Source organism: Rhinoraja longicauda, chromosome 19 (genome assembly GCF_053455715.1).
Source record: "Rhinoraja longicauda isolate Sanriku21f chromosome 19, sRhiLon1.1, whole genome shotgun sequence".
Taxonomy (NCBI): domain Eukaryota; kingdom Metazoa; phylum Chordata; class Chondrichthyes; order Rajiformes; family Arhynchobatidae; genus Rhinoraja; species Rhinoraja longicauda.
In genome coordinates this window covers 22,924,587-22,948,487 of record NC_135971.1, presented here as the reverse complement: position 1 = coordinate 22,948,487, position 23,901 = coordinate 22,924,587, and the positions used below count along the sequence as shown (strand labels likewise).

The 23,901-nt window shown below is 48.8% G+C and overlaps 1 protein-coding gene and 1 non-coding gene across 5 annotated transcripts in view; one reads left to right on the top strand and one right to left on the bottom strand.

The window, feature by feature from the left end:
• LOC144603198 (E3 ubiquitin-protein ligase RING2-A-like) overlaps positions 1 to 23,901 on the bottom strand; it is a 41,316-nt gene that overhangs the window by 15,892 nt on the left and 1,523 nt on the right. For 2 of the 4 annotated variants that reach the window (XM_078416379.1, XM_078416380.1), the window contains exons 2-4: positions 14,848 to 15,038; positions 5,806 to 5,966; positions 279 to 494 (exon numbers count right to left, since the gene is read on the bottom strand). In XM_078416379.1, coding sequence (XP_078272505.1) covers positions 279 to 494; positions 5,806 to 5,966; positions 14,848 to 14,976 — 506 coding nt within the window. In that variant the 5' untranslated portion in view covers positions 14,977 to 15,038. The remainder of the gene's footprint in view (positions 1 to 278; positions 495 to 5,805; positions 5,967 to 14,847; positions 15,039 to 23,901) is intronic. The other 2 variants (XM_078416381.1, XM_078416382.1) reach the window with 1 other exon arrangement.
• trnar-ccu (transfer RNA arginine (anticodon CCU)) lies at positions 3,887 to 3,959 on the top strand. The gene has a single exon. It is a non-coding gene; the product is annotated as a tRNA-Arg (tRNA).

Here is a 23,901-nt window from a genome sequence, read left to right as displayed (position 1 = left end):
GGTGTGTAGGTTAAGTTGCTGGGTAAAATGTAAAAATTGTCCCTAGTGTGTGTAGGATAGTGTTAGTGTGCGGGGATCGCTGGGTGGCGCGGACTCGGTGGGCCGAAGGGCCTGTTTCCGCGCTGTATCTCTAAAAAAAAAACTCTACCGCAGCGCCACCGTGCCGCCCGAGATCGGGCAGGTCCCGGCAGCCTGAGCGGAGGTGCGGAGCGAGACGGCCGCCAGAGTTGTGGGAGGGGAAGGTCGTCGTTTACCGCGCAGTTCCAGCCCTCTCTCACCTGTGCATGGCCTGCATTTTCAAGCCCTCCTCAATGCTGCTGCTGAGGGCCTGTGGGTTGTGGAGCCTGCTTAACCGGGCCAGCACCCGATCCTGATGCGCCTCGTACTCGTCCCTGCTCGGATAGATCTTGCAGATCAGCGCGTCGAAATTTGGATCTGGCCGGAGCGATCGCTTGGACACCAGCTTCTTTCGACACGTGGGGCATTCTTTGTTCCTGATTAAAAAAAATTTTTAAACAAAGACAAACGCACGTTAGCTCATTGGAGAATTATTCAGTTGTGGACCAGTGATCTTAACTTTAGTTCAGAGATACAGCATGGAAACAGGCCCTTCGGCCCACCGAGTCCGTGCCAACCAGCGATCGCCTGTATACTAATTCTATCTTTAGATTTTAGACTTTAGAGATACAGCATAGAAACAGGCCCTTCAGCCCACCGAGTCCGTGCTGACCAGCGATCCCCGCACACTAGGGACAATTTAGAATTTTTACTGAAGCCAAATAACCTACAAACCTGTGCATCTTTATGTGGGAGGAAACCAGAGTACCCGGAGAAAACCCACGTGGTCACGGGGAGAACATGCAAACCCCACACAGACAGCGCCCGCAGTCGGGATCAAACCTGGGTCAATAAGGCAGCAACTCTACCGCTGCTCCACCATGCCGGCATGCCCTGCCACAGAAACCAATGAAACGTCTCAAAGTTTTAGTCCAACGTTGGCAGCAAGCCTTCAGCTGCAAGGCCGTAAATTCTGAAAGTCCCACTCAACTGTGGGACTCACTGTGATGGGTGTTTCTTTTTTTTGTGTTGGTTGGGGTTGTGTAATTTGCTTATTTTATTGCTCTTATTGTTGGACTGTGGGTGACCAATACAGATATCCTGAATCCTGAACAAGTCTTTCCTTGTATATGATGCTCTAGGAAATCCAGCTCTTTGACCAAGATTGTGGCCATCTCCCCAAGTGTACCATGTGGCTTGGTGGCATGGGCACAGTGGCGCAGAGAGGGCAGCACGGTGGTGCAGCGGTAGAGTTGCTGCCTCACAGCGCCAGAGACCCGGGTTCCACCCTGACTACGGGTGCTGTCTGTACGGAGGTTGTACGTTCTCCCCGTGACCTGCGTGGGTTTTCTCCGGGTGCTCCGGTTTCCTCCCGCACTCCAAAGACGTGCGGGCTTGTAAGTCAATTGGCTTTGGGAATATAGTAAATTGTCTCCTGTTGATCGTCCTTCGGGTTGGAAGATGACCACGACTTCACTTTCAGTTGGAGGATTGGTGACTGTGGGTCCGGAAGTGATTGGTGAGGCCAATCCGGGAGGAACGGGGTACTGATTGAGAATGATCACATTGGAGTACTGTGTGCAGTTTTGGTCTCCAAATTTGAGGAAGGATATTCTTGCTATTGAGGGCGTGCAGCGTGGGTTTACTAGGTTAATTCCCGGAATGGCGGGACTGTCATATGTTGAAAGACTGGAGCGACCAGGCTTGTATACACTGGAATTTAGAAGGATGAGAGGGGGTCTTATCAAAACGTATAAGATTATTAAGGGGTTGGACACTTTAGAGGCAGGAAACATGTTCCCAATGTTGGGGGAGTCCAGAATCAGGGGCCACACAGTTTAAGAATAAGGGGTAGGCCATTTAGAACTGAGATGAGGAAAAACATTTTCAGCCAGAGGGTTGTAGATCTGTGGAATTCTCTGCCTCAGAAGGCAGTGGAGGCCAATTCTCTGAATGCATTCAAGAGAGAGCTAGATGGAGCTCTTAAGGATAGCGGGGTCAGGGGGTATGGGGAGAAGGCAGGAACGGGGTACTGATTGAGAATGATCAGCCATGATCACATTGAATGGCGGTGGTGGCTCGAAGGGCCGAATGGCATCCTCCTGCACCTATTGTCTATTCTCTATTGCCCACACGTAGGACACGAGTGGATGGGTGCTGCAGTGGAAGTGGAGGTAGCCCGGGCCTTGCGCGCGGTGCGTTTCCTCTGTGCCTCTCTAGTGCGTCTGTTCTCTGCTGCACGGGCTCCTGTGGTGAGCTTGCTACTCCAGGTTGGACGGTCCAGAGCAAGAGACTCCCAAGTGCTGAGGTTGATGTCCAAGTCTTTGAGGGACACTTTGAGGCAGTCCTTAAACCGTTTCTTCTGCCCTCCTACTGAGGGCTTGCCCTGACACAGTTCTCCATACAGAAGCTGTTTTGGCAATCGACTCTCGGGTATTCTGACAAAATTGTCCCCTAGTGTGTGTGTAGGATAGCGTTAGTGTGCGGGGATCGCTGGTTAGCACAGACCTGGTGGGCCGAAGGGCCCATTTCCGCAATGTATCAATAAATTTTTTAAAATAATATTTTGGTTGAAATCTCTACATTATAGATGGTATATAATTATACAATGTTCACGCATAAAATCAAGACAGGCATCGGTAGTAAAGAAAGCAGACTCAATGCTAGCATTTATCTCGAGCGGGCTTGTACACAAAAACAGGGATGTGATGCTGAGGCTGTATAAGGCGCTGGTCGGGCCGCATTTGGAGCCATGTGAGCAGTTTGGGCCCCATATCTGAGGAAGGATGTGCTGGCTCTGGAGAGGGTCCAGAGGAGGTTTACAAAAACAATCCCAGGAATGAGTGGGTTAACCCATGATGAGCGTTTGTCGGCACTGGGCCTGTACTCGCTGGAGTTTAGAGGAATGAGGGGGGGGACCTCATTGAAACGTACAGAATAGTGAGCGGCCTGGATAGAGTGGATGTTGAGAGGATGTTTCCACTAGTGGGAGAGTCTGGGACCAGAGGGCACAGCCTCAGAATTAAAGGACCTTCTTTTAGGAGGGAGATGAGGAGGAATTTCTTTAGTCAGAGGGTGGTGAATCTGTGGAATTCTTTGCCACAGACGGCTGTGGAGGCCAAGTCAGTGGATATATTTAAGGCAGAGATAGATAGATTCTTGATTAGTGCGGGTGTCAGGGGTTATGGGGAGAAGGCAGGAGAATGGGGTTAGGAGGGAGATAGATCAGCCATGATTGGAGTAGACTTGATGGGCTGAATGGCCTTATTCTACTACTATTACTTATGACTTAATGATCATGAGGTCATAGGTGATAGGAGTAGAATTAGGCCATTCAGCCCTTCAAGTCTACTCCAATCATGGCTGATGTATCTCTCCCTCCGGAATAATTCTCGGACTAATACTAGGACAGAGGCGTGGGTGAACAATATACACCAGGCAACACTCACTAATTTGGCAGTGGGATAACATAGGACTAGTCTGATGGTTTACGTAGATGAAGGGCCTATTTCCACACTTCCTCAAAACTAACCTAAACTAAGGGAAAAGGATTTAAATGGGCATAATGCTCAAGATAGACACAGTGCTGGAGTAACTCAGCGGGTCAGGCAGCATCTCTGGAGAGAAGGAATGGGCGACGTTTCGGGTCGAGACCCTTCTTCAGACACTGAAGAAGCAGACTCCCAAAGGCACAGTAGAATTACAGTAAGTCTCCTCCTTGTATGTTCAGATCTTCCCGTAATAAAGAGCGTGCAAACTCCGTACAGACAGCACCCGCAGTCAGGATGGAACCCGGGTCTGTGGCGCTGCGAGGCAGCAACATTATGCAGCCCCAGTGGCATAATGGATAAGGCACTGGCCTCCTGAGCCAGGGATTGTGGGTTCAAGTCCCACCTGGGGTGAGCTTTCATTTGGGCGGCGGTAGAGTTGCTGCCTTACAGCGAACGCAGTGCCGGTGACCCGGGTTCCATCCCGACTACGGGCGCTGCCTGTACTTTCTCCCCGTGACCTGTGTGGTGTTTCTCCGAGATCTTCGGTTTCCTCCCACACTCCAAAGACGTGCAGGTATGCAGGTTAATTGGCTTGGTAAATGGAATGATTGTGTGTAGGATTGTGTTAATATGTGGGGTCGGTGTGGACCCGGTGGGCCGAAGGGCCTGTATTTCTCAACCACTTTCACTTGAGCTGCCTACGCAGACTCCTTCACATCAGGTGGCAGGACAAAATTCCCGACACAGAGGTCTTGGAACGTGCCGGAATCCCCAGCGTCCACACCCTCCTACGGAAAGCCCAAGCCAGATGGGCAGGCCGTGTCGTCAGAATGCCCGAGAGTCGACTGGCAAAACAGCTTCTGTACGGAGAACTGTGTCAGGGCAAGCGCTCAGTAGGAGGACAGAAGAAACGGTTTAAGGACTGCCTCAAAGTGTCCCTCAAAGACTTGGACATCAACCTCAGCACTTGGGAGACTCTTGCTCTGGACCGTCCAACCTGGAGTAGCAAGCTCACCACAGGAGCCCGTGCAGCAGAGGACAGACGCACTGCAGAGGCCCAGAGGAAACGCAAGGCCCGGGCTACCTCCACTTCCACTGCAGCACCCATCCACTTGTGTCCTACGTGTGGGCCCGGATTGGCCTCACCAGTCACTTCTGGACCCACCAATCCTCCAACTGAAAGTGAAGTCGTGGTCATCTTCCAACCCGAAGGACGAACAACAACAACAACAACATTTCTAAACTAGACTCACTGCACAGCTGCGCCACCCCTCCCCACTCATTTATCACCTGGCCCACCCAGTTGTCAAACTGGAGTTGTAGCCTGACAACATCTGCCAACGATGCATTGGAACAACGAGGCAAGGAGCTGATTGGCATCAATACCCCTGGTACTGTAAGACAATAACTGCAGATGCGGGTACAAATCGAAGGTATTTATTCACAAAATGCTGGAGTAACTCAGCGGGTCAGGCAGCATCTCAGAAGGAATGGGCGACGTTTCGGGTCGAGACCCTTCTTCAGACTGATGTCAGGGGGGCGGGACAAAGGAAGGATATAGGTGGAGACAGGAAGATAGAGGGAGATCTGGGAAGGGGGAGGGGAAGAGAGGGACAGAGGAACTATCTAAAGTGGGAGAAGTCGATGTTCATACCACTGGGCTGCAAACTGCCCAGGCGAAATATGAGGTGCTGTTCCTCCAATTTCCGGTGGGCCTCACTATGGCACTGGAGGAGGCCCATGACAGGAAGGTCAGACTGGGAATGGGAGGGGGAGTTGAAGTGCTCGGCCACTGGGAGACCAGTTTGGCCAACGCGGACCGAGCGCAGGTGTTGAGCGAAGCGATCGCCGAGCCTGCGCTTGGTCTCGCCGATGTAAATAAGTTGACATCTGGAGCAGCGGATGCAATAGATGAGGTTGGAGGAGGTGCAGGTGAACCTCTGTCTCACCCGGAAAGACTGTTTGGGTCCTTGGATGGAGTTGAGGGGGGAGGTAAAGGGACAGGTGTTGCATCTCGTGCGGTTGCAGGGGAAAGTGCCCGGGGGTGGGTGGTTTGGGTGGGAAGAGACGAGTGGACCAGGGAGTTACGGAGGGAACGGTCTCTGCGGAACGCAGAAAGGGGAGGGGATGGGAAGATGTGGCCAGTGGTGGGGTCCCGTTGTAGGTGACGGGAATGTTGGCGGATGATTTGTTGGATACCCCTGGCATCGTCTGTGCGCGGGCGACGTCTCTGACACACGGCAGCAACGGCGCCTACCCGCTGCGCAGGGCGGTGACGATGCAGTCGGAGCAGAAGCGGTGCAGGCACTCCTTGGTGGTCATGGTGTTCTTCAGCATGTCCAGGCAGATGGGGCACATCAGCTCGCTGTGCAGGCTCCGGGGCGACACCGCGATCTCCGTCCCATCCATAATCGCCTCCTGAAAGAAACGGCCATCACAGTAACGGGAGGGGCCAACATCCAGCGGCCATCGAGCCTCCCGAACAAAACGAGACCACATCAATCACAGTCACTCGGCTTCACGAGGTGTAACTGTGACCACGGGAACTTTACCGCAAGGAGTCACAGTTCACCCCGAGAGCTACATTCACTCAAACAATAGGCTTTCTTCCCGCAGACCAACGCAAAGCGCGGCGAAAATAAGGATTTATATATTTTTCTCTCTTTCTTCCACCAAAGAAATTTTGCGCACTGAATTTGGATTCTATCAGCTGCTGCTTTGAGAAGCACTGGAGGTCTGGGGGGCAAGATTTCTAGTGCTAAAGCTACAATCTGATAGGAAAACGGATATTCAATTCAGTGGTTCAAAGACAAAAGTTAGTACTCCAGAACTCGGGTGAAGCCAACCTCACGTTTGCCTTCAAATTCAGATCATCATATCATATCATATCATATATATACAGCCGGAAACAGGCCTTTTCGGCCCTCCAAGTCCGTGCCGCCCAGCGATCCCCGTACATTAACACTATCCTACACCCACTAGGGACAATTTTTTACATTTTACCCAGCCAATTAACCTACATACCTGTACGTCTTTGGAGTGTGGGAGGAAACCGAAGATCTCGGAGAAAACCCACGCAGGTCACGGGGAGAACGTACAAACTCCTTACAGTGCAGCACCCGTAGTCAGGATCGAACCTGAGTCTCCGGCGCTGCATTCGCTGTAAAGCAGCAACTCTACCGCTGTGCTACCGTGCCGCCCATCAATCTGAATTCCAACGCTTTCTTGAAACTTCACTTTTCCTGCATTTTTAATGGGGGCCGCAGACACAGATTGTACATTTCCGCGGTAGGCACAAAATGCTGGAGTAACTCAGCGGGTCAGGCAGCATCTCTGGAGAGAATGAATGGGTGACGTTTCGGGTTGAGACTCTTCTTCAGTGTACAGTGTACAGATTGTGTACAGTTTTGGTCTCCTAATCTGAGGAAAGACATTCTAGCCTTAGAGGGAGTACAGAGAAGGTTCACCAGATTGATCCCTGGGATGGCAGGACTTTCATATGAAGAAAGACTGGATAGACTCGGCTTGTACTCGCTGGAATTTAGAAGACTGAGGGGGGATCTTATAGAAACATATAAAATTGTTAAGGGGTTGGAGAGGCTAGATGCGGGAAGATTGTTCCAATGTTGGGGAACTCCAGAACCAGGGGTCACAGCTGATGGATAAGGGGGAAGTCTTTTAGGACCGAGATGAGAAAACATTTCTTCACACAGAGAGTGGTGAGTCTGTGGAATTCTCTGCCACAGAAGGTAGTTGAGGCCAGTTCATTGGCTATATTTCAGAGGGAGTTAGATGTGGCCCTTGTGGCTAAAGGGATCAGGGGGTATGGAGAGAAGGCAGGTACGGGATACTGAGTTGGATGATCAGCCATGATCATATTGAATGGCAGTGCAGGCTCCAAGGGCCGAATGGCCTACTCCTGCACCTATTTTCTATGTTTCAGACTGAAGGGTCTCGACCCGACACCCATTCCTTCTCTCCCGAGATGCTGCTGCCTAGCCCGTTGAGTTACTCCAGCATTTTGTGTCTACCTTCAATTTAAACCAGCATCTGCAGTTTTCTTTCCTCCTCTCCTGGTACATTTCCACATTTGTGGAGAGGTACAGAATTGTGCTTTTGCACTGATTGTACATTTCTTAGTTATCGTAATGTTCAATCAAGGGGAAATGGCCAGCATTTCATTAATAAGCTAGTAATAGGGGGAAAAGAATCAAGTAAATTTGCAGCATAGAGAACAGTTTAGCATCCCAAACTATCCGCTCAGCATCATTCCAGTAAACCTTCACACCTCGATTTAATTCTGAACAGCAAGCTGTGATTTTGACCCATCACCATCAGAAATAGTTATTCAGTTCTGCTGCTTATAATATCTAATCCATAACTATTAAAGCTTCTTACTGTCCTGGAAAACCTCTTCAGTTTAATTTAGTTTAGTCCAGAGATACAGCGTGGAAACAGGCCCTTCGGCCCAACGAGTCCGCGCCGACCAGCGATCCCCGCACACTAACACTATCCTACACACGCTAGGGAGAATTTCTACATTTATGCCAAACCAATTAACCTACAAACCCGTATGTCTTTGGAGTGTGGGAGGAAACCGAAGTTCTCGGGAGAAAACCCACGCGGGTCACGGGGGGAACGTACAAACTATGTACAGGCAGAGCCCGTGGTCGGGATCGAACACGGGTCTCTGGCGCTGTGAGGCAGCAACTCTACCGCTGCGCCACCTTGGATTTCACACATCCCTCTCGGTTCCCCTTTATCGGTGCGTCTCGTTATATCTACGTTACCATGTTGGAATCCCAATGCACAGTTAGCCACCTACTAATCCCTTTATTCCCGTTGGCAAATTTCCTGGCCTACCGCACAGGCTGTTTGAATGATTGTGGAGGGAGCCCCTCTCGCATTCGAGTAAGAATGCCGGTCATTCGAGTAAGGTCAGCAAGCTCCCATCTGTGCCTGTTCCACGGGCAGTGGCTACGATCTACAGCTCGAGCTAAGGGGGCGGCAACAACTGGGCAGAGTCTCTTGCCCAGAGTCGGTGAATCGAGGACAGCTACCCACATCTTCCAGAGATGCTGCCTGACCCGCTGGGTTCCTCCAGCACTTTGTGTTTTTTTTTTTGTAAACCGGCATCTACAGCCAACCATGTGTCTACATTTTATTTCTTAAATTAATTGGCCCCTCTTTTCATTCAGCATGCACATTTTATCTATCGGGACCTTACCCAAAACGTCACCTATCCACAGCTTCTAGAGATGCTGCTTGACCCGCTGGGTTGCTCCAGCACTTTGGGGTTTTTTTTTGTAAACCGGTATCTGCGGTTATATTTTATTGCATCTATATTTTATTTCTTAAATTAATTGCCCCCTCTTTTCATTTAGCATGCACATTTTATTTATGCATGCACCAACGAGAGGAATAGATCGGGTAGATGCACAGAGTCTCTTGCCCAGAGTAGGGGAATCGAGGACCAGAGGACATAGGTTCAAGGTGACGGGGGAAAAGATTTAATAGGAATATGAGGGATAACTTTTTCACACAGAGGGTGGTAGGTGTGTGGAACAAGCTGCCAGAGGAGGTAGTTGAGGCTGGGACTATCCCAACGTTGAAGAAACAGTTAGACAGGTACATGGATAGGACGGGTTTGGAGGGATATGGACTAAAGGCAGGCAGGTGGGACTAGTGTAGCAGGGACATGTTGGTTGGTGTGGGCAAGTTGTGCCACAGGGCCTGTTTCCACGCTGTATCACGCTATGACTTTGATTTAAATGTTGCAGATACTGTAGTTTCTGGCTGGAGATTTGGCCTGCCCTGCATTTGAAGGGTCACGGAACAATAACAAAGTGGTGGGCCCATACAATGCACCCTGGCTGGTCTGTTCAATGATGAATATACGTTCTCTTACACCGAAGCTTTCAGTCGCACGATTTGGATGAAATAAATAGATGCTCGCGGGGGGGGGGGGGGGGGGGGGAGGAAAGGCGAGAAGTTACGCCTTCATAAATCACCGGTCAGACCCCAGCTAAACTATTCACTGCACTCCGAGGAATACCGTCACGGCCTTGCAAGGTGGAACAAGAGATTTACCCGAAAGATGCCAAGGAGTTTACGTGGGGACACGGGAAAGTGGGGCTGTTCTGCTATGAGCGGGAGAGATTTTAAAGGGTTTTGACAAAGTAAAAAGATAATTACGTTTGCGCTGCCGGAAAAGACACAGATTCAGCAGCAGCTTCGAAGGTAAATTGATAAGATGGAATTTGTAGGGACGTGGGGATTCAACTAACATGGCCGCTGTTTCTGAGAGATGATCACAGTTAGATGGGCCAAAAGGCCTCTATCATTTGCTGTACAGTTTTGTTTAGCTTAGAGATACAGCGCCGAGACAGGCCCTTCGGCCCACCGAGTCCGCGCCGACCAGCGATCCCCGCACACTAACACTATCCTACACACACTGGGGACAATTGTACATTTATACCAAGCCAATTAACCTACAAACCCGCACGTCTTTGGAGTGTGGGAGGAAACTGAAGACCTCGGAGAAAACCCACACGTCACGGGGAGAACGTATAAACTCCGTACAGACAGCACCCATAGTCAGGATCGAACCAGAGTCTCTGGCGCTGTGAGGCAGCAGCTCTACCACCATGCCACCCTATCATTCTACGATCTGTAAGAGGCAACTTCCAAATCAAAAGCATGGGAACCTCTGCCTCAATTTAATTTTCTTCCCCGATAGAGCTCTAGTTAGATTGAGCTCTATCTATCTAGAGCTCTAGGTAGATAGAGCTCCGGGTAGATAGAGCTCTAGATAGATAGAGCTCTAGTTACCAGTGGAATCAAGGCATATGGGGAGAAGGCAGGCACGGGTTACTGATTGGGGATGATCAGCCATGATCACAATGAATGGCGGTGCTGGCTCGAAGGGCCAAATGGCCTCCTCCTCCACCTAGTTTCTATGTTTCTATGAGGAAGCATACTCAATCAGATATTCTGTCTCGTGCAATACTCCAATTAGCTCGATTCAGAGCTTAAATACACATAAATATCAGCGAAGCACAGTTTTAATTCCCCAAATTTAATCTGCTTCTTATTAACGCGTGCACTGAAACAAAAATCATACATCATGCTTTAATCTCAAGGTAATAAATAGCTCGACACAAGACAATCAAAGTAAAAGGTAGGCACACTAACAACACACAGTCACCATCAGCATCTGCAAAGAGAATAATAACACTTTGGTTGGGTAGTCTTCGTCAGATTAGGTACAGGGTTATTATTAGGTCTAGGTTTGTTGTTTTAGCGAGGTACAGTGAAAAGCCTAGTTTTGCATGTTATCCAAATAGGTCAGATAATATTATGCAATCAGTTCAAACTCAAGTACAGTAGGTCGAGCAAAGGGGAAGATACAGAGTGCAGAATATAGTTCTCAGCATTGTAGCGCACCAGTTCCAGAGACAAAGTCCAATGTCCGCAATGGGGTAGAGGTGAATCGGACAGCACCCTAGCTTATGGAAGGGGCGTTCAGAAGCCTGATAACAGAGGGGAAGAAGCTGTTCCTGAGTCTGGTGGTGCACGCTTTCAAGCTTCAGATCAGATATACCCTATATAGATAGTATCAGTTCAAACTCAAGTACAATAGGTAGAGCAAAGGGGAAGATACAGGGTGCAGAATGGGGGCGAGGGTGGGACAGTCACAGCCCTAGAGTCATAGAGTGATACAGTGAAGAAACAGGGCCATCAGCCCAACTTACCCACACCAACCAACACTAGTCCCACCTGCCTGCGTTTGGTCCATATCCCTCTAAACCTGACCTATCCTTGTGCCTGTCTAAATATTTCTTAACTTAAACATTACTCAGCATCAGTCTTAGAGCCATAGATTGATACAGTGTGGAAACAGGCCCTTCGGCCCAACTCACCCACAACGGCCAACAATGTCCCGGCTACACTAGTCCCACCTGCCTGCGCTTGGTAAATAACCCTGTGGCTGCTTTAACAGTCCGGAGTCGCCTTCCAGAGGGAAGTGCTTCAAAGAGTTTGTGGCCAGGGTGAGAGGGGTCGGAGATGATCTTGCCCGCTCGCTTCCTGGCCCTTGCAGTGTACAGTTCGTCAATGGGGGGAAGGTTATTCCTAGGCTGTGCCCTCTGATCCTAGACTCTCCCACTAGTGGAAACATCCTCTCCACATCCACACTATCCAAGCCCCTCCGCTGCCATCTGCGGCCATGAATTCCACAGATTCGCCACCTTCTGGGGCTTCAGGGCAGGTTCCTCTCTCGGTTTAAAGGGAAATCTCGCAGTTATATTCTCAAAGTTTCTTCTGTGTCTTTTCATAGAGTCATAGAGTGATACAGCGTGGAAACAGGCCCTTCGGCCCAACTTGCCTGCACCGGCCAACATGTCCCAGCTACACTAGTCCCACCTGCCTACGCTTGGTCCACAACCCTTCAAACCTGAACTACCCACGTACCTGTTCAACTGTTTCTTAAACGATGGGATGGTCCCAGCCTCAACTACCTCCTCTGGCAAATTGTTCCATACACCCACTGTGTGAAAAAGTTACCCCTCGGATTCCTATTATATCTTTTCCCCTTCACCTTGAACCTATGTCCTCTGGTCCTCGATTCCTCTACTCTGGGTAAAAGATTCTGTGCATCCACCCGATCTATTCCTCTCATAGTCTTTGATGATGTTGGCTGCTTTCCCGAGGAGGGCGTGAAGTGTAGATGGGAGTCGATGGTGGGGAGTCTGTCCTGTGCGGGGGAGTAGGCTACATCTACAACTCTGCAATTTCTCGTGGCCTTGGGCAGCACTGTTGCCAGACCAAGCCGATTAGCAGGGAGGAACTGCAGATGCTGGTTTAAACCGAAGATGGACACAAAAAGCTGGAGCAACTCAGCGGGTCAGGCAGCATCTCTGGAGAAAAGCAATGGGTGTTGGGTCAGGCAAGTCGAGACCCTCCTTGAGAGATGTCGAACAAGTTTGAAACACTGCAGACTGGGTTTTTTTTCTGTTTATCGATGCTGATGTTGAGTTCTTGCCTTAAAAAAAAGACAGAAAAGACTTGTACAGATGCTCCCCGCCTTCGACTTGTGGTATTTCGACTTTGCGATGGTGCAAACGGTAGCGAGCCGCAGCTCGCTTCCGGCCACGTGATCGCGTGTATTCAATGCATTTCGGCTCGCGGTATTTTCGGTTTGCGATGGGTTTCTCAGAACGTAACCCCATGGTAAGTTGAGGAGCACCTGTACAAGACTCCGTGAACACAGCAGAGCAATGATTCGGCCATGCAAGCGGCTCTCTCAGCCGGGCGGCTCTTTGAAGCTGGGGCAAGAGCGTGAATCAGGTCACGTACTCTGGCACACCTTGCTGCTGAGCAATCTGGAGCCCGTAGGATCAGGACTGCTAAACCTCCTCTCAATCCCGCGAAGAGGTCGTGTTGCCAAGCACGAAGGAGTAGTCGGGGGGGAGGAATGCGATAAAACGGTGGATATGCAGGGAAAGGAGGTATGGATCACTTGCAGGCAGAGAGAATTAGTGTAACTTATTTGAGCCCCATATCTGAGGAAGGGTGTGCTGGCTCTGGAGAGGGTCCAGAGGAGGTTCACGAGAACGATCCCAGGAATGAGTGGGTTAACGTACGATGAGCGTTTGTCAGCACTGGGCCTGTGCTCGCTGGAGTTTAGAAGGACGAGGGGGGTATCTCATTGAAACTTACAGAACAATGAAAGGTCTGGATAGAGCGGATGTGGAGAGGATGTTTCCACTGGTGGGAGAGTCTAGGACTAGAGGGCACAGCCTCAGAATTAAAGGGCGCTCTTTTAGAAAGGAGGTGAGGAGGAACTTCTTTAGACAGGGGATAGTTAATCTGTGGAATTCTTTGCCACAGAAGGCTGTGGATGCCACAAGTCAGTGGATATTTTTAAGGCAGAGTTAGACAAATTCTTGATTAGTGCGGGTGTCAGGGGTTATGGGGAGAAGGCAGGAGAATGGGGTTGGGAGGGAGAGACATATCAGCCATGATTGAATGGCGGAGTAGACTTGATGGGCCGAATGGCCTAATTCTACTACTATTCCTTATGACCTTATGAGCCCTTGGATATATATTTTATTTATCATTCGGAGATGCACGGTGGCACAGCCGGTAGAGCTACTGCCTCGCAGCGCCAGAGACCCGGGTCCAATCGTGACCCCGGGTGGGCTGTCTGCTTGTGGAGTTTGCACGTTCTCCCCGTGACCGCATGGGTTTCCTCCCACATCCCAAAGACGTGCGGGTTTGTGTGTCAATTGGCCTTCTGTAAATTGCCCTCTGGTGTGTAGGAAATGGATTACAAAGTGGGGTAAGGTGGAACCAGTGTGTACGGGTGATCGATGGTCAACATAGACTCGGTGGGCCTGTTTCCATGCTGTTGGCATTCATTCACTCAATCAATCGATCGATCGATCAATCAATCGATCGATCGATCAATCAATCAACCAATCAATCAATAAGGAGGCTACACATCTCTGATCTTTTACCCAAAGTAGGGAAATCGAGAAACAGAGGACATGGGTTTAAGGTGAGAAATATTGAATAGGAATCTGAGGGGGCACCTTGCTCGCACCTGGTGGGGATAACATAGAGCTCGTGTGTGAGGGGATGATCAAAGGTATCACAAAATGCTGGAGTAACTCATCTTGTCAGGCAGCATCTCTGGAGAGAAGGAACGGGTGATGTTTCGGGTCGAGACCCTTCTTCAGACTGATGTTGGGGGGGGGTGGAGACAGGAAGACGAGTGGGAGAACTGGGAAGGGGGGAGGGGAAGAGTGGGGCAGAGGAACTGTCTAAAGTTAGTGAAGTCAATGGTCAGATTGGCCCGATTCCCTGCTGCATCTCTTATGTGTAACCTGTCCGGCGCGGCCTGGAACGTGGCAAGTTCAACAGCCTGACCGCGGGAGAAGATGGCAGGGGAAGAGAAAAGGCATTCTGGCCTTCCATCACAGTGAGGAGGGGACTGGAGGAGACTCATTGTGATGGATGTTTCTTTTTTTTTTGTGTTGGTTGTGATTGTGTGTGAAATTGTTTATTTTTATTGCTCTATTGCTGGACTGTGGGTGACCTTTCATTTCACTGGACATCTTGTATGTGTATGTGACAAATAAACTTGACTTGGACTTGGTTAATCTAACGAGGCAATCACGTTCAATTTTTAAAAAATCCAAGATTTTACAGTAGCTGAACAAGCAGACGTGTACATTGCTCATGCATGCATTCATGCGAGATAGTGAAAGGGATATCCGGTCCACTCCACACTTACCTGTGGCGTCCTGTGTAGTTCGTAGAGGCTGAGTTGGGTGGTCTTACTCACCTGTGGGGTCCGATGCAGTTCATAGAGGCTCAGCTCCCAGGTCTTACTCGGGTTCTGAGTATTCACTGGTGCTGCCATAGTGAAGGTGGGCTTGTTCTATTTTAGTTGAAGGAATGAGGGCTTCTGCATTCCCTTCTCACCTGGAGGGAAAAACACAATAATAATAATAATAAAATAACTTTTATTTATATCACAAAATGCTGGTGTAACTCAGCGGGTCAGGCAGCATCTCAGGAGAGAGGGAATGGGTGACGTTTCGGGTCGAGACCCTTCTTCAGACTGTCCTCGGTCTGAAGAAGGGTCTCAACCCGAAACGTCACCCATTCCTCCTCTCCTAAGATGCTGCCTGACCTGCTGAGTTACTTCAGCATTTTGAGCAATAAATACCTTCGATTTGTACCAGCATCTGCAGTTATTTTCTTACGCAATAGGTGTAAAGCACTTTTCATGCACTTTAATGCAGCCCAAAGTGCTTTCCACAAAAACAAACACAGGTCTAAAGAAAGATACAATATAAAACAGTAAGGACATATAAAATATAAAATGTAAAATTGGGAGTGTAGAAGAACAAAAGAAGTAAAATCAGTTAAAAGCTTGAATAAAAAGATATGTTTTTAACTAGGAAAATAAACTTCAGATGCTGGTTTAAATTGAAGATAGACACAAAATGCTGGAGTAACTCAGCGGGTCAGGCAGCATCTCTGGAGAAGTAATGGGTGACGTTTCGGGTTGAGACCCTTCTTCAGACTGAAACGTCACCCATTCCTTCTCTCCCGAGATGCTGCCTGACCCGCTGAGTTACTCCAGCATTTTGTGTCTACCATGTGTTTTTAACTGCCGTTTAAAACTCTCAACTGAGTGGGCGTCTCTCATGGCCCTGGGTCGGGTATTTCACAGCTTGGGAGTGTAGTTGAAGGAGGCTGCTTCCCCAATGTTCTTACTGCTGTGGCATTGAGTGGCTAACAGGCCGGCTTCAGAAGACCTGAGCGCTTGGGCAGGGGCGTAGGGATGGAGGGACTCTGTAAGATATGCTCTGTAAGCAAACGTAAGGCATGGCAATGGGGCAGCACGGTGGCGCAGCGGTAGAGTCGATACCTCACAGCGCCAGAGATCCGGGTTCAATCCTGACCTCGGGTATTGTCTGTACGGAGTTTGAAGTTCTCCCTGTGATCAAAGACGTGCAAGTTTGTAACCACAAGGTATTGCAGAGCCCGGTCCATACCAAAGATGGACATAAATTGCTGGAGTCATTGGGGCGGCACCTCGGGTGCTGTCTGTACGGAGTTTGTACGTTCTCCCAGTGACCACATGGGTTTTCTCCAGGTGCTCCGGTTTCCTCCCACATCCAAAGATGTACAGGTTTGTAGGTTAATTGGCTTCAGTAAAAATTGGTAAATTTTCCACAGTGGTGTAGGATAGTGCTAATGTCGCTGGTCGGTGCGGATTCAGTGGGCCAAAGGGCCTATCTAAAGGCCTCTTAAACACCACTATCATATCAATAGACAATAGACAATAGACAATAGGTGCAGGAGTAGGCCATTCAGCCCTTCGAGCCAGCACCGCCATTCAATGCGATCATGGCTGATCACTATCAATCAGTACCCCGTTCCTGCCTTCTCCCCATACCCCCTCACTCCGCTATCCTTAAGAGCTCTATCCAGCTCTCTCTTGAAAGCATCCAACGAACTGGCCTCCACTGCCTTCTGAGGCAGAGAATTCCACACCTTCACCACCCTCTGACTGAAAAAGTTCTTCCTCATCTCCGTTCTAAATGGCCTACCCCTTATTCTCAAACTGTGGCCCCTTGTTCTGGACTCCCCCAACATTGGGAACATGTTATCTGCCTCTAATGTGTCCAATCCCCTAATTATCTTATATGTTTCAATAAGATCCCCCCTCATCCTTCTAAATTCCAGTGTATACAAGCCCAATCGCTCCAGCCTTTCAACATACGACAGTCCCGCCATTCCGGGAATTAATCTAGTGAACCTACGCTGCACGCCCTCCATAGCAAGAATATCCTTCCTCAAATTTGGAGACCAAAACTGCACACAGTACTCCAGGTGCGGTCTCACCAGGGCCCGGTACAACTGTAGAAGGACCTCTTTGCTCCTATACTCAACTCCTCTTGTTACGAAGGCCAACATTCCATTGGCTTTCTTCACTGCCTGCTGAACCTGCATGCTTCCTTTCATTGACTGATGCACTAGGACACCCAGATCTCGTTGAACTCCCCCTCCTCCTAACTTGACACCATTCAGATAATAATCTGCCTTTCTATTCTTACTTCCAAAGTGAATAACCTCACACTTATCTACATTAAACTGCATCTGCCATGTATCCGCCCACTCACACAACCTGTCCAGGTCACCCTGCAGCCTTATTGCATCTTCCTCACAATTCACACTACCCCCCAACTTAGTATCATCTGCAAATTTGCTAATGGTACTTTTAATCCCTTCGTCTACGTCATTAATGTATATCGTAAATAGCTGGGGTCCCAGCACCGAACCTTGCGGTACCCCACTGGTCACTGCCTGCCATTCCGAAAGGGACCCATTTATCCCCACTCTTTGCTTTCTGTCTGTTAACCAATTTTCTATCCATGTCAGTACCCTACCCCCAATACCATGTGCCCTAATTTTGCCCACTAATCTCCTATGTGGGACCTTGTCGAAGGCTTTCTGAAAGTCGAGGTACACCACATCCACTGACTCTCCCTTGTCAATTTTCCTAGTTACATCCTCAAAAAATTCCAGTAGATTTGTCAAGCATGATTTCCCCTTCGTAAATCCATGCTGACTCGGAACGATCCCGTTACTGCTATCCAAATGCTCAGCAATTTCGTCTTTTATAATTGACTCCAGCATTTTCCCCACCACTGATGTCAGACTAACTGGTCTATAATTACCCGTTTTCTCTCTCCCTCCTTTCTTAAAAAGTGGGATAACATTTGCTATTCTCCAATCCACAGGAACTGATCCTGAATCTATAGAACATTGAAAAATGATCTCCAATGCTTCCACTATTTCTAGAGCCACCTCCTTAAGTACTCTGGGATGCAGACCATCAGGCCCTGGGGATTTATCAGCCTTCAGTCCCATCAGTCTACCCAAAACCATTTCCTGCCTAATGTGGATTTCCTTCAGTTCCTCCATCACCCTAGGTTCTCCAGCCCCTAGAACATTTGGGAGATTGTGTGTATCTTCCTCAGTGAAGACAGATCCAAAGTAACGGTTTAACTCGTCTGCCATTTCTTTGTTCCCCATAATAAATTCCCCTGCTTCTGTCTTCAAGGGACCCACATTTGCCTTGACTATTTTTTTCCTCTTCACGTACCTAAAAAAACTTTTGCTATCCTCCTTTATATTATTGGCTAGTTTACCCTCGTACCTCATCTTTTCTCCTCGTATTGCCTTTTTAGTTAACTTTTGTTGCTCTTTAAAAGAGTCCCAATCCTCTGTCTTCCCACTCTTCTTTGCTATGTTATACTTCCTCTCCTTAATTTTTATGCTGTCCCTGACTTCCCTTGTCAGCCACAGGTGTCTCTTACTCCCCTTAGAGTCTTTCCACCTCTTTGGAATAAATTGATCCTGCAACCTCTGCATTATTCCCAGGAATACCTGCCATTGCTGTTCTACCGTCTTCCCTGCTAGGGCCTCCTTCCAATCAATTTTGGCCAGCTCCCGCCTCATGCCTCTGTAATCCCCTTTGCTATACTGTAATACCGACACTTCCGATTTTCCCTTCTGCCTTTCCATTTGCAGAGTAAAACTTATCATGTTGTGATCACTGCCTCCTAATGGCTCTTTTACCTCTAGTCCCCTTATCAGATCAGGATCATTACACAACACTAAATCCAGAATTGCCTTCTCCCTGGTAGGCTCCAGTACAAGCTGTTCTAAGAATCCATCTCGAAGGCACTCTAGAAAGTCTCTTTCCTGGGGTCCATTTCCAACCTGATTTTCCCAGTCTACCTGCATGTTGAAATCTCCCATAACCACCGTAGCATTACATTTTTGACACGCCAATTTTATCTCCTGATTTAACTTGCACCCTAAGTCGAGGCTACTGTTTGGGGGCCTATAGATAACTCCCATTAGGGTCTTTTTACCCTTACAATTTCTCATTTCTATCCATACTGATTCAACATCTCCTGATTCTATGCCACCCCTTGCAAGGGAATGAATATCATTCCTTACCATCAGAGCAACCCCACCCCCTCTGCCCACCTGTCTGTCTTTTCTATACGTTGTGTACCCCTGAATATTCAGTTCCCAGCCCTGGTCCTCTTGTAGCCATGTCTCAGTGATCCCTACAACATCATACTTGCCCATGACTAACTGAGCCTCAAGCTCATCCACTTTATTTTTTATACTACGCGCATTTAAGTACAACACTTTAACTTCTGTATTTACCTCCCCTCTCACATCGTTCACAATTGGCCCTGCCCTTAATTTCTTTTCCGCTCTAGAACTTCTGTTCCCATTCTTCCGAGAGTCTTTTGCAATATCTCCTGTATTCTGCCTTCTCTCTGCTTGCCTTCAATACAATATTCATCACAGCTCCCATACAATCATCTCACATCAATCCTTTAACATCGCATATTCCCATTAGTGCATAAGACAATAACTGCAGATGCTGGTACAAATCGAAGGTATTTATTCACAAAATGCAGCATCTCAGGAGAGAAGGAATGGGTGACGTTTCGGGTCGAGACCCTTCTTCAGACTGATGTCAGGGGGGCGGGACAAAGGAAGGATATAGGTGGAGACAGGAAGATTGAGGGAGATCTGGGAAGGGGGAGGGGAAGAGAGGGACAGAGGAACTATCTAAAGTTGGAGAAGTCGATGTTCATACCACTGGGCTGCAAGCTGCCCAGGCGAAATATGAGGTGCTGTTCCTCCAATTTCCGGTGGGCCTCACTCTGGCACTGGAGGAGGCCCATGACAGAAAGGTCAGACTGGGAATGGGAGGGGGAGTTGAAGTGCTCGGCCACCGGGAGACCAGTTTGGCCAACACGCAGGTGTTGAGCGAAGCGATCGCCGAGCCTGCGCTTGGTTTCACCGATGTAAATAAGTTGACATCTGGAGCAGCGGATGCAATAGATGAGGTTGGAGGAGGTGCAGGTGAACCTCTGTCTCACCTGGAAAGACTGTTTGGGTCCTTGGATGGAGTTGAGGGGGGAGGTAAAGGGACAGGTGTTGCATCTCGTGCGGTTGCAGGGGAAAGTGCCCGGGGATGGGGTGGTTTGGGTAGGAAGGGACGAGTGGACCAGGGAGTTACGGAGGGGACCGTCTCTGCGGAACGCAGAGAGGGGAAGAGACGGGAAGATATGGCCAGTGGTGGGGTCCCATTGTAGGTGACGGTAATGTTGGCGGATGATTTGTTGGATCCGCTGGCTGGTGGGGTGGAAGGTGAGAACGAGGGGGATTCTGTCCTTGTTACGAGTGGGGGGAGGGGGAGCAAGAGCGGAGCTGCGGGATGTAGAAGAGACCCTAGTGAGAGCCTCATCTATAATGGACGAGGGGAAGCCCGTTTCCTGAAGAATGAGGACATCTCTGACGCCCTAGTGTGAAACACCTCATCCCGGGCGCAGATGCGGCGTAGACGGAGGAATTGGGAGTAGGGGATAGACTTTTTGCAGAAGACCGGGTGGGAAGAAGTGTAGTCCAGATAGCTGTGCGAGTCAGTGGGTTTATAGTAGATGTCAGTCACTAGTCTGTCTCCTGTGATGGAGATGGTGAGGTCCAGAAACGGGAGGGAGATGTCGGAGATAGTCCAGGTATATTTAAGGGCAGGATGGAAATTGGAAGTGAAGTGTATGAAGTCAGTGAGTTCTGCATGGGTACAAGAGGTAGCACCAATGCAGTCGTCGATGTAGCGGAGGTAGAGTTCGGGGATGGGGCCGGTGTACGCCCGGAACAGGGATTGTTCGACGTACCCGTCAAAGAGGCAGGCGTAGCTAGGGCCCATGCAAGTGCCCATAGCTACGCCTCTGGTTTGGAGGAAGTGGGAGGAGTCAAAGGAGACTTGAGCCATAGAACCATGGACAATAGGTGCAGGAGGAGGCCATTCAGCCCTTCGTGCCAGCACTGCCATTCAATATAATCATGGCTGATCATCTATAATCAGTACCCCACTCCTGCTTTTTCCCCATATTCCTTGAGTCCTTTAGCCCTAAGAGCTAAATCTAACTCTCTCTTCAAAACGTCCAGTGAATCGGCCTCCACTGCCTTCTGAGGCAGAGAATTCCACAGATTCACAACTCTCTGGGCGAAGAAATTTTTCCTCATCTCAGTCCTAAATGGCCGACCCTTTATTCTTAAACTGTGACCCCTGGTTCTGGACTGCCCCAAACATCGGGAACATTTTTCCTGCATCCAGCCTGTCCAATCCTGTTTTATATGTTTCTATAAGATCCCCTCTCATCCTTCTAAATTCCAGTGAATGCAAGCCCAGTCAACCTATTCTTTCATCATATGTCAGTCCCGCCATCCCGGTGATTAACCTGGTAAACCTACGCTGCACTCCCTCAATACCAATAATGTCCTTCCTCAAATTTGGAGACCAAAACTGCAGACAATACTGCAGATGCAGTCTCATCAGGGCCCTGTACAACTGCAGTAAGACCTCCTTGCTCCAAAACTCAAATCCTCTCGCAATGAAGGCCAACATGCCATCAGCTTTCTTCACGGTCTGCTGTACCTGCATGCTTACTTTCAGTGATTGATGTACAAGCACACCCAGGTCTCATTGCACCTCCCCTTCTCCTAATCTGACATTCAGATAATAATCTGCCTTCCTGTTCTTGCCATCAAAGTGGATAACCTCACATTTATCCACATTAAACTGCATCTGCCATGCATCTGCCCACTCACCCAACCTACCCAAGTCATCCTGCATCCTTATAGCATCCTCCTCTCAACTCACACTGCCACCCAGCTTTGTGTCATCCGCAAACTTGGAGATGTCACATTTAATTCCCTCGTCTAAATCATTAATATATATTGTAAATAACTGGGGTCCCAGCACCGAGCCTTGCGGCACCCCACTAGTCACTGCCTGCCATTCTGAAAAGGACCCGTTAATTCCTACTCTTTGCTTCCTGTCTGCCAACCAGTGCTCTATCCATGTTAATACCCTCCCCCCAATACCATGTGCTCTAATTTTGCACACTAGTCTCTTGTGTGGGACCTTGTCAAAGGCCTTTTGAAAGTCCAGATACACCACATCCACTGGCTCTCCCTTATCCATTCTACTTGTCACATCCTCAAAAAATCCCAGAAGATTAGTCAAGCATGATTTCCCCTTCCTAAATCCATGCTGACTTTGACCGATCCTCTCACTGCTTTCCAAATGCACTGCTATAACATCTTTAATAATCGACTCAAGCATCTTCCCCACTACCGATGCAAGGCTAACTGGTCTATAATTCCCCATTTTCTAACTCCCTCCTTTCTTAAAAAGCGGAGTTACACTGGCTACCCTCCAGTCTACAAGAACTGATCCAGAGCCGAGAGAACATTGAAAAATGATCACTAATGCATCCATGGTTTCTACGGCCACCTCCTTGAGTACTCTGGGATGCAGACCACCAGGCCCTGGGGATTTATCTGCCTTCATGTGCAAATGTGACAATAACCAAACTATTTGTCATGGTGTATGCAGAGGAAAAGCCTTTGGCCTGTTAGATCTGATATACACATACATTAAAGAAAGTCTGTCGGAAATATAGGTGAGGTGAGGATACGCTGAAACCAGCAGAGTAAATCGAGCAAAAACATGTTATTGTAGAAGATGTACAGACTGAAATAGGATTTTTTTTAAATCAAAGTAATTCCTTTTATAAGCAAGAATACAGCGCAGAAACAGGCCCTTCACTCCACCATGTCTCTGCCAAACAGTGATCCCCGCACACTAACACTATCCTACACACACGAGGGACAATCTACATTTATACCAAAGCCAATTAACCTACAAACCTGCACGTCTTTGGAGTGTGGGAGGAAACCGGAGCACCCGGAGATAAACCAAGCGGGTCACGGGGAGAACGTGCAAACTCCACACAGACAGCGCCCGTGGTCAGGATCGAACCCGGGTCTCTGGCGCTGCGAGGCAGACGCTGGTTTGCGATAGAAGACACGAAGTGCTGGAGTGACTTTCAGTCTGAAGTAGGGTCCCGACCCAAAACACCACCGATCCATTTTCTGCAGAGATGCTGCCTGACCCAGAGAGTTGTGAATTTGTGGAATTTACCACAGAGGGCAGTGGAGGCCAATTCACTGGATGAATTTAAAAGAGTTAGATGGAGCTCTAGGGGCTAGTGGAATCAAGGGATATGGGGAGAAGGCAGGCACGGGTTACTGATTGTGGATGATTAGCCATGATCATATTGAATGGCGGTGCTGGCTCCAAGGGCCAAATGGCCTCCTCCTGCACCTATTTCCTATGTTTCTATGTAACTGCAGATACTGGTTAATACACAATTTGCTGGAGTAACTCAGCGGTCAGGCAGCATACCTGGAGAACATGGGTAGGTGACGTTTCGGGTCGAGGTGCCACCTGACCCGCTGAGTTACTCCAGCACTTTGTGCCCTTTTCTGACTTTTACTTGGACTGATTTATCCACAAAATGCTGAAGTAACTCAGCAGGTCAGGCAGCATCTCAGGAGAGAAGGAATGGGTGACGTTTCGGGTCGGGACCGTTCTTTACTTGGACTGATATCCTCATGGAAATGTTTTAAACTGCCTGCATATTTGAGAATGGATTCTTAAACGCGGGTTTAACTAAAATATTAGTACAAGTTGAATTTCTGATGCAGAATGATGTGAGTGGGAGGTTAGCAGCTGCTAACCTTCGAGGAAAGTAGATAACTAACTTTGGGGGTTCTGTCGTGAAACAAATAAGGAACTGTACTTTGCCTCAGATTGCCCAAAGGAATGTTCTTATTTGGCTCCAAGGGCCTCGTATGAAATAAAATGTTGCACTTCATGAGCTCA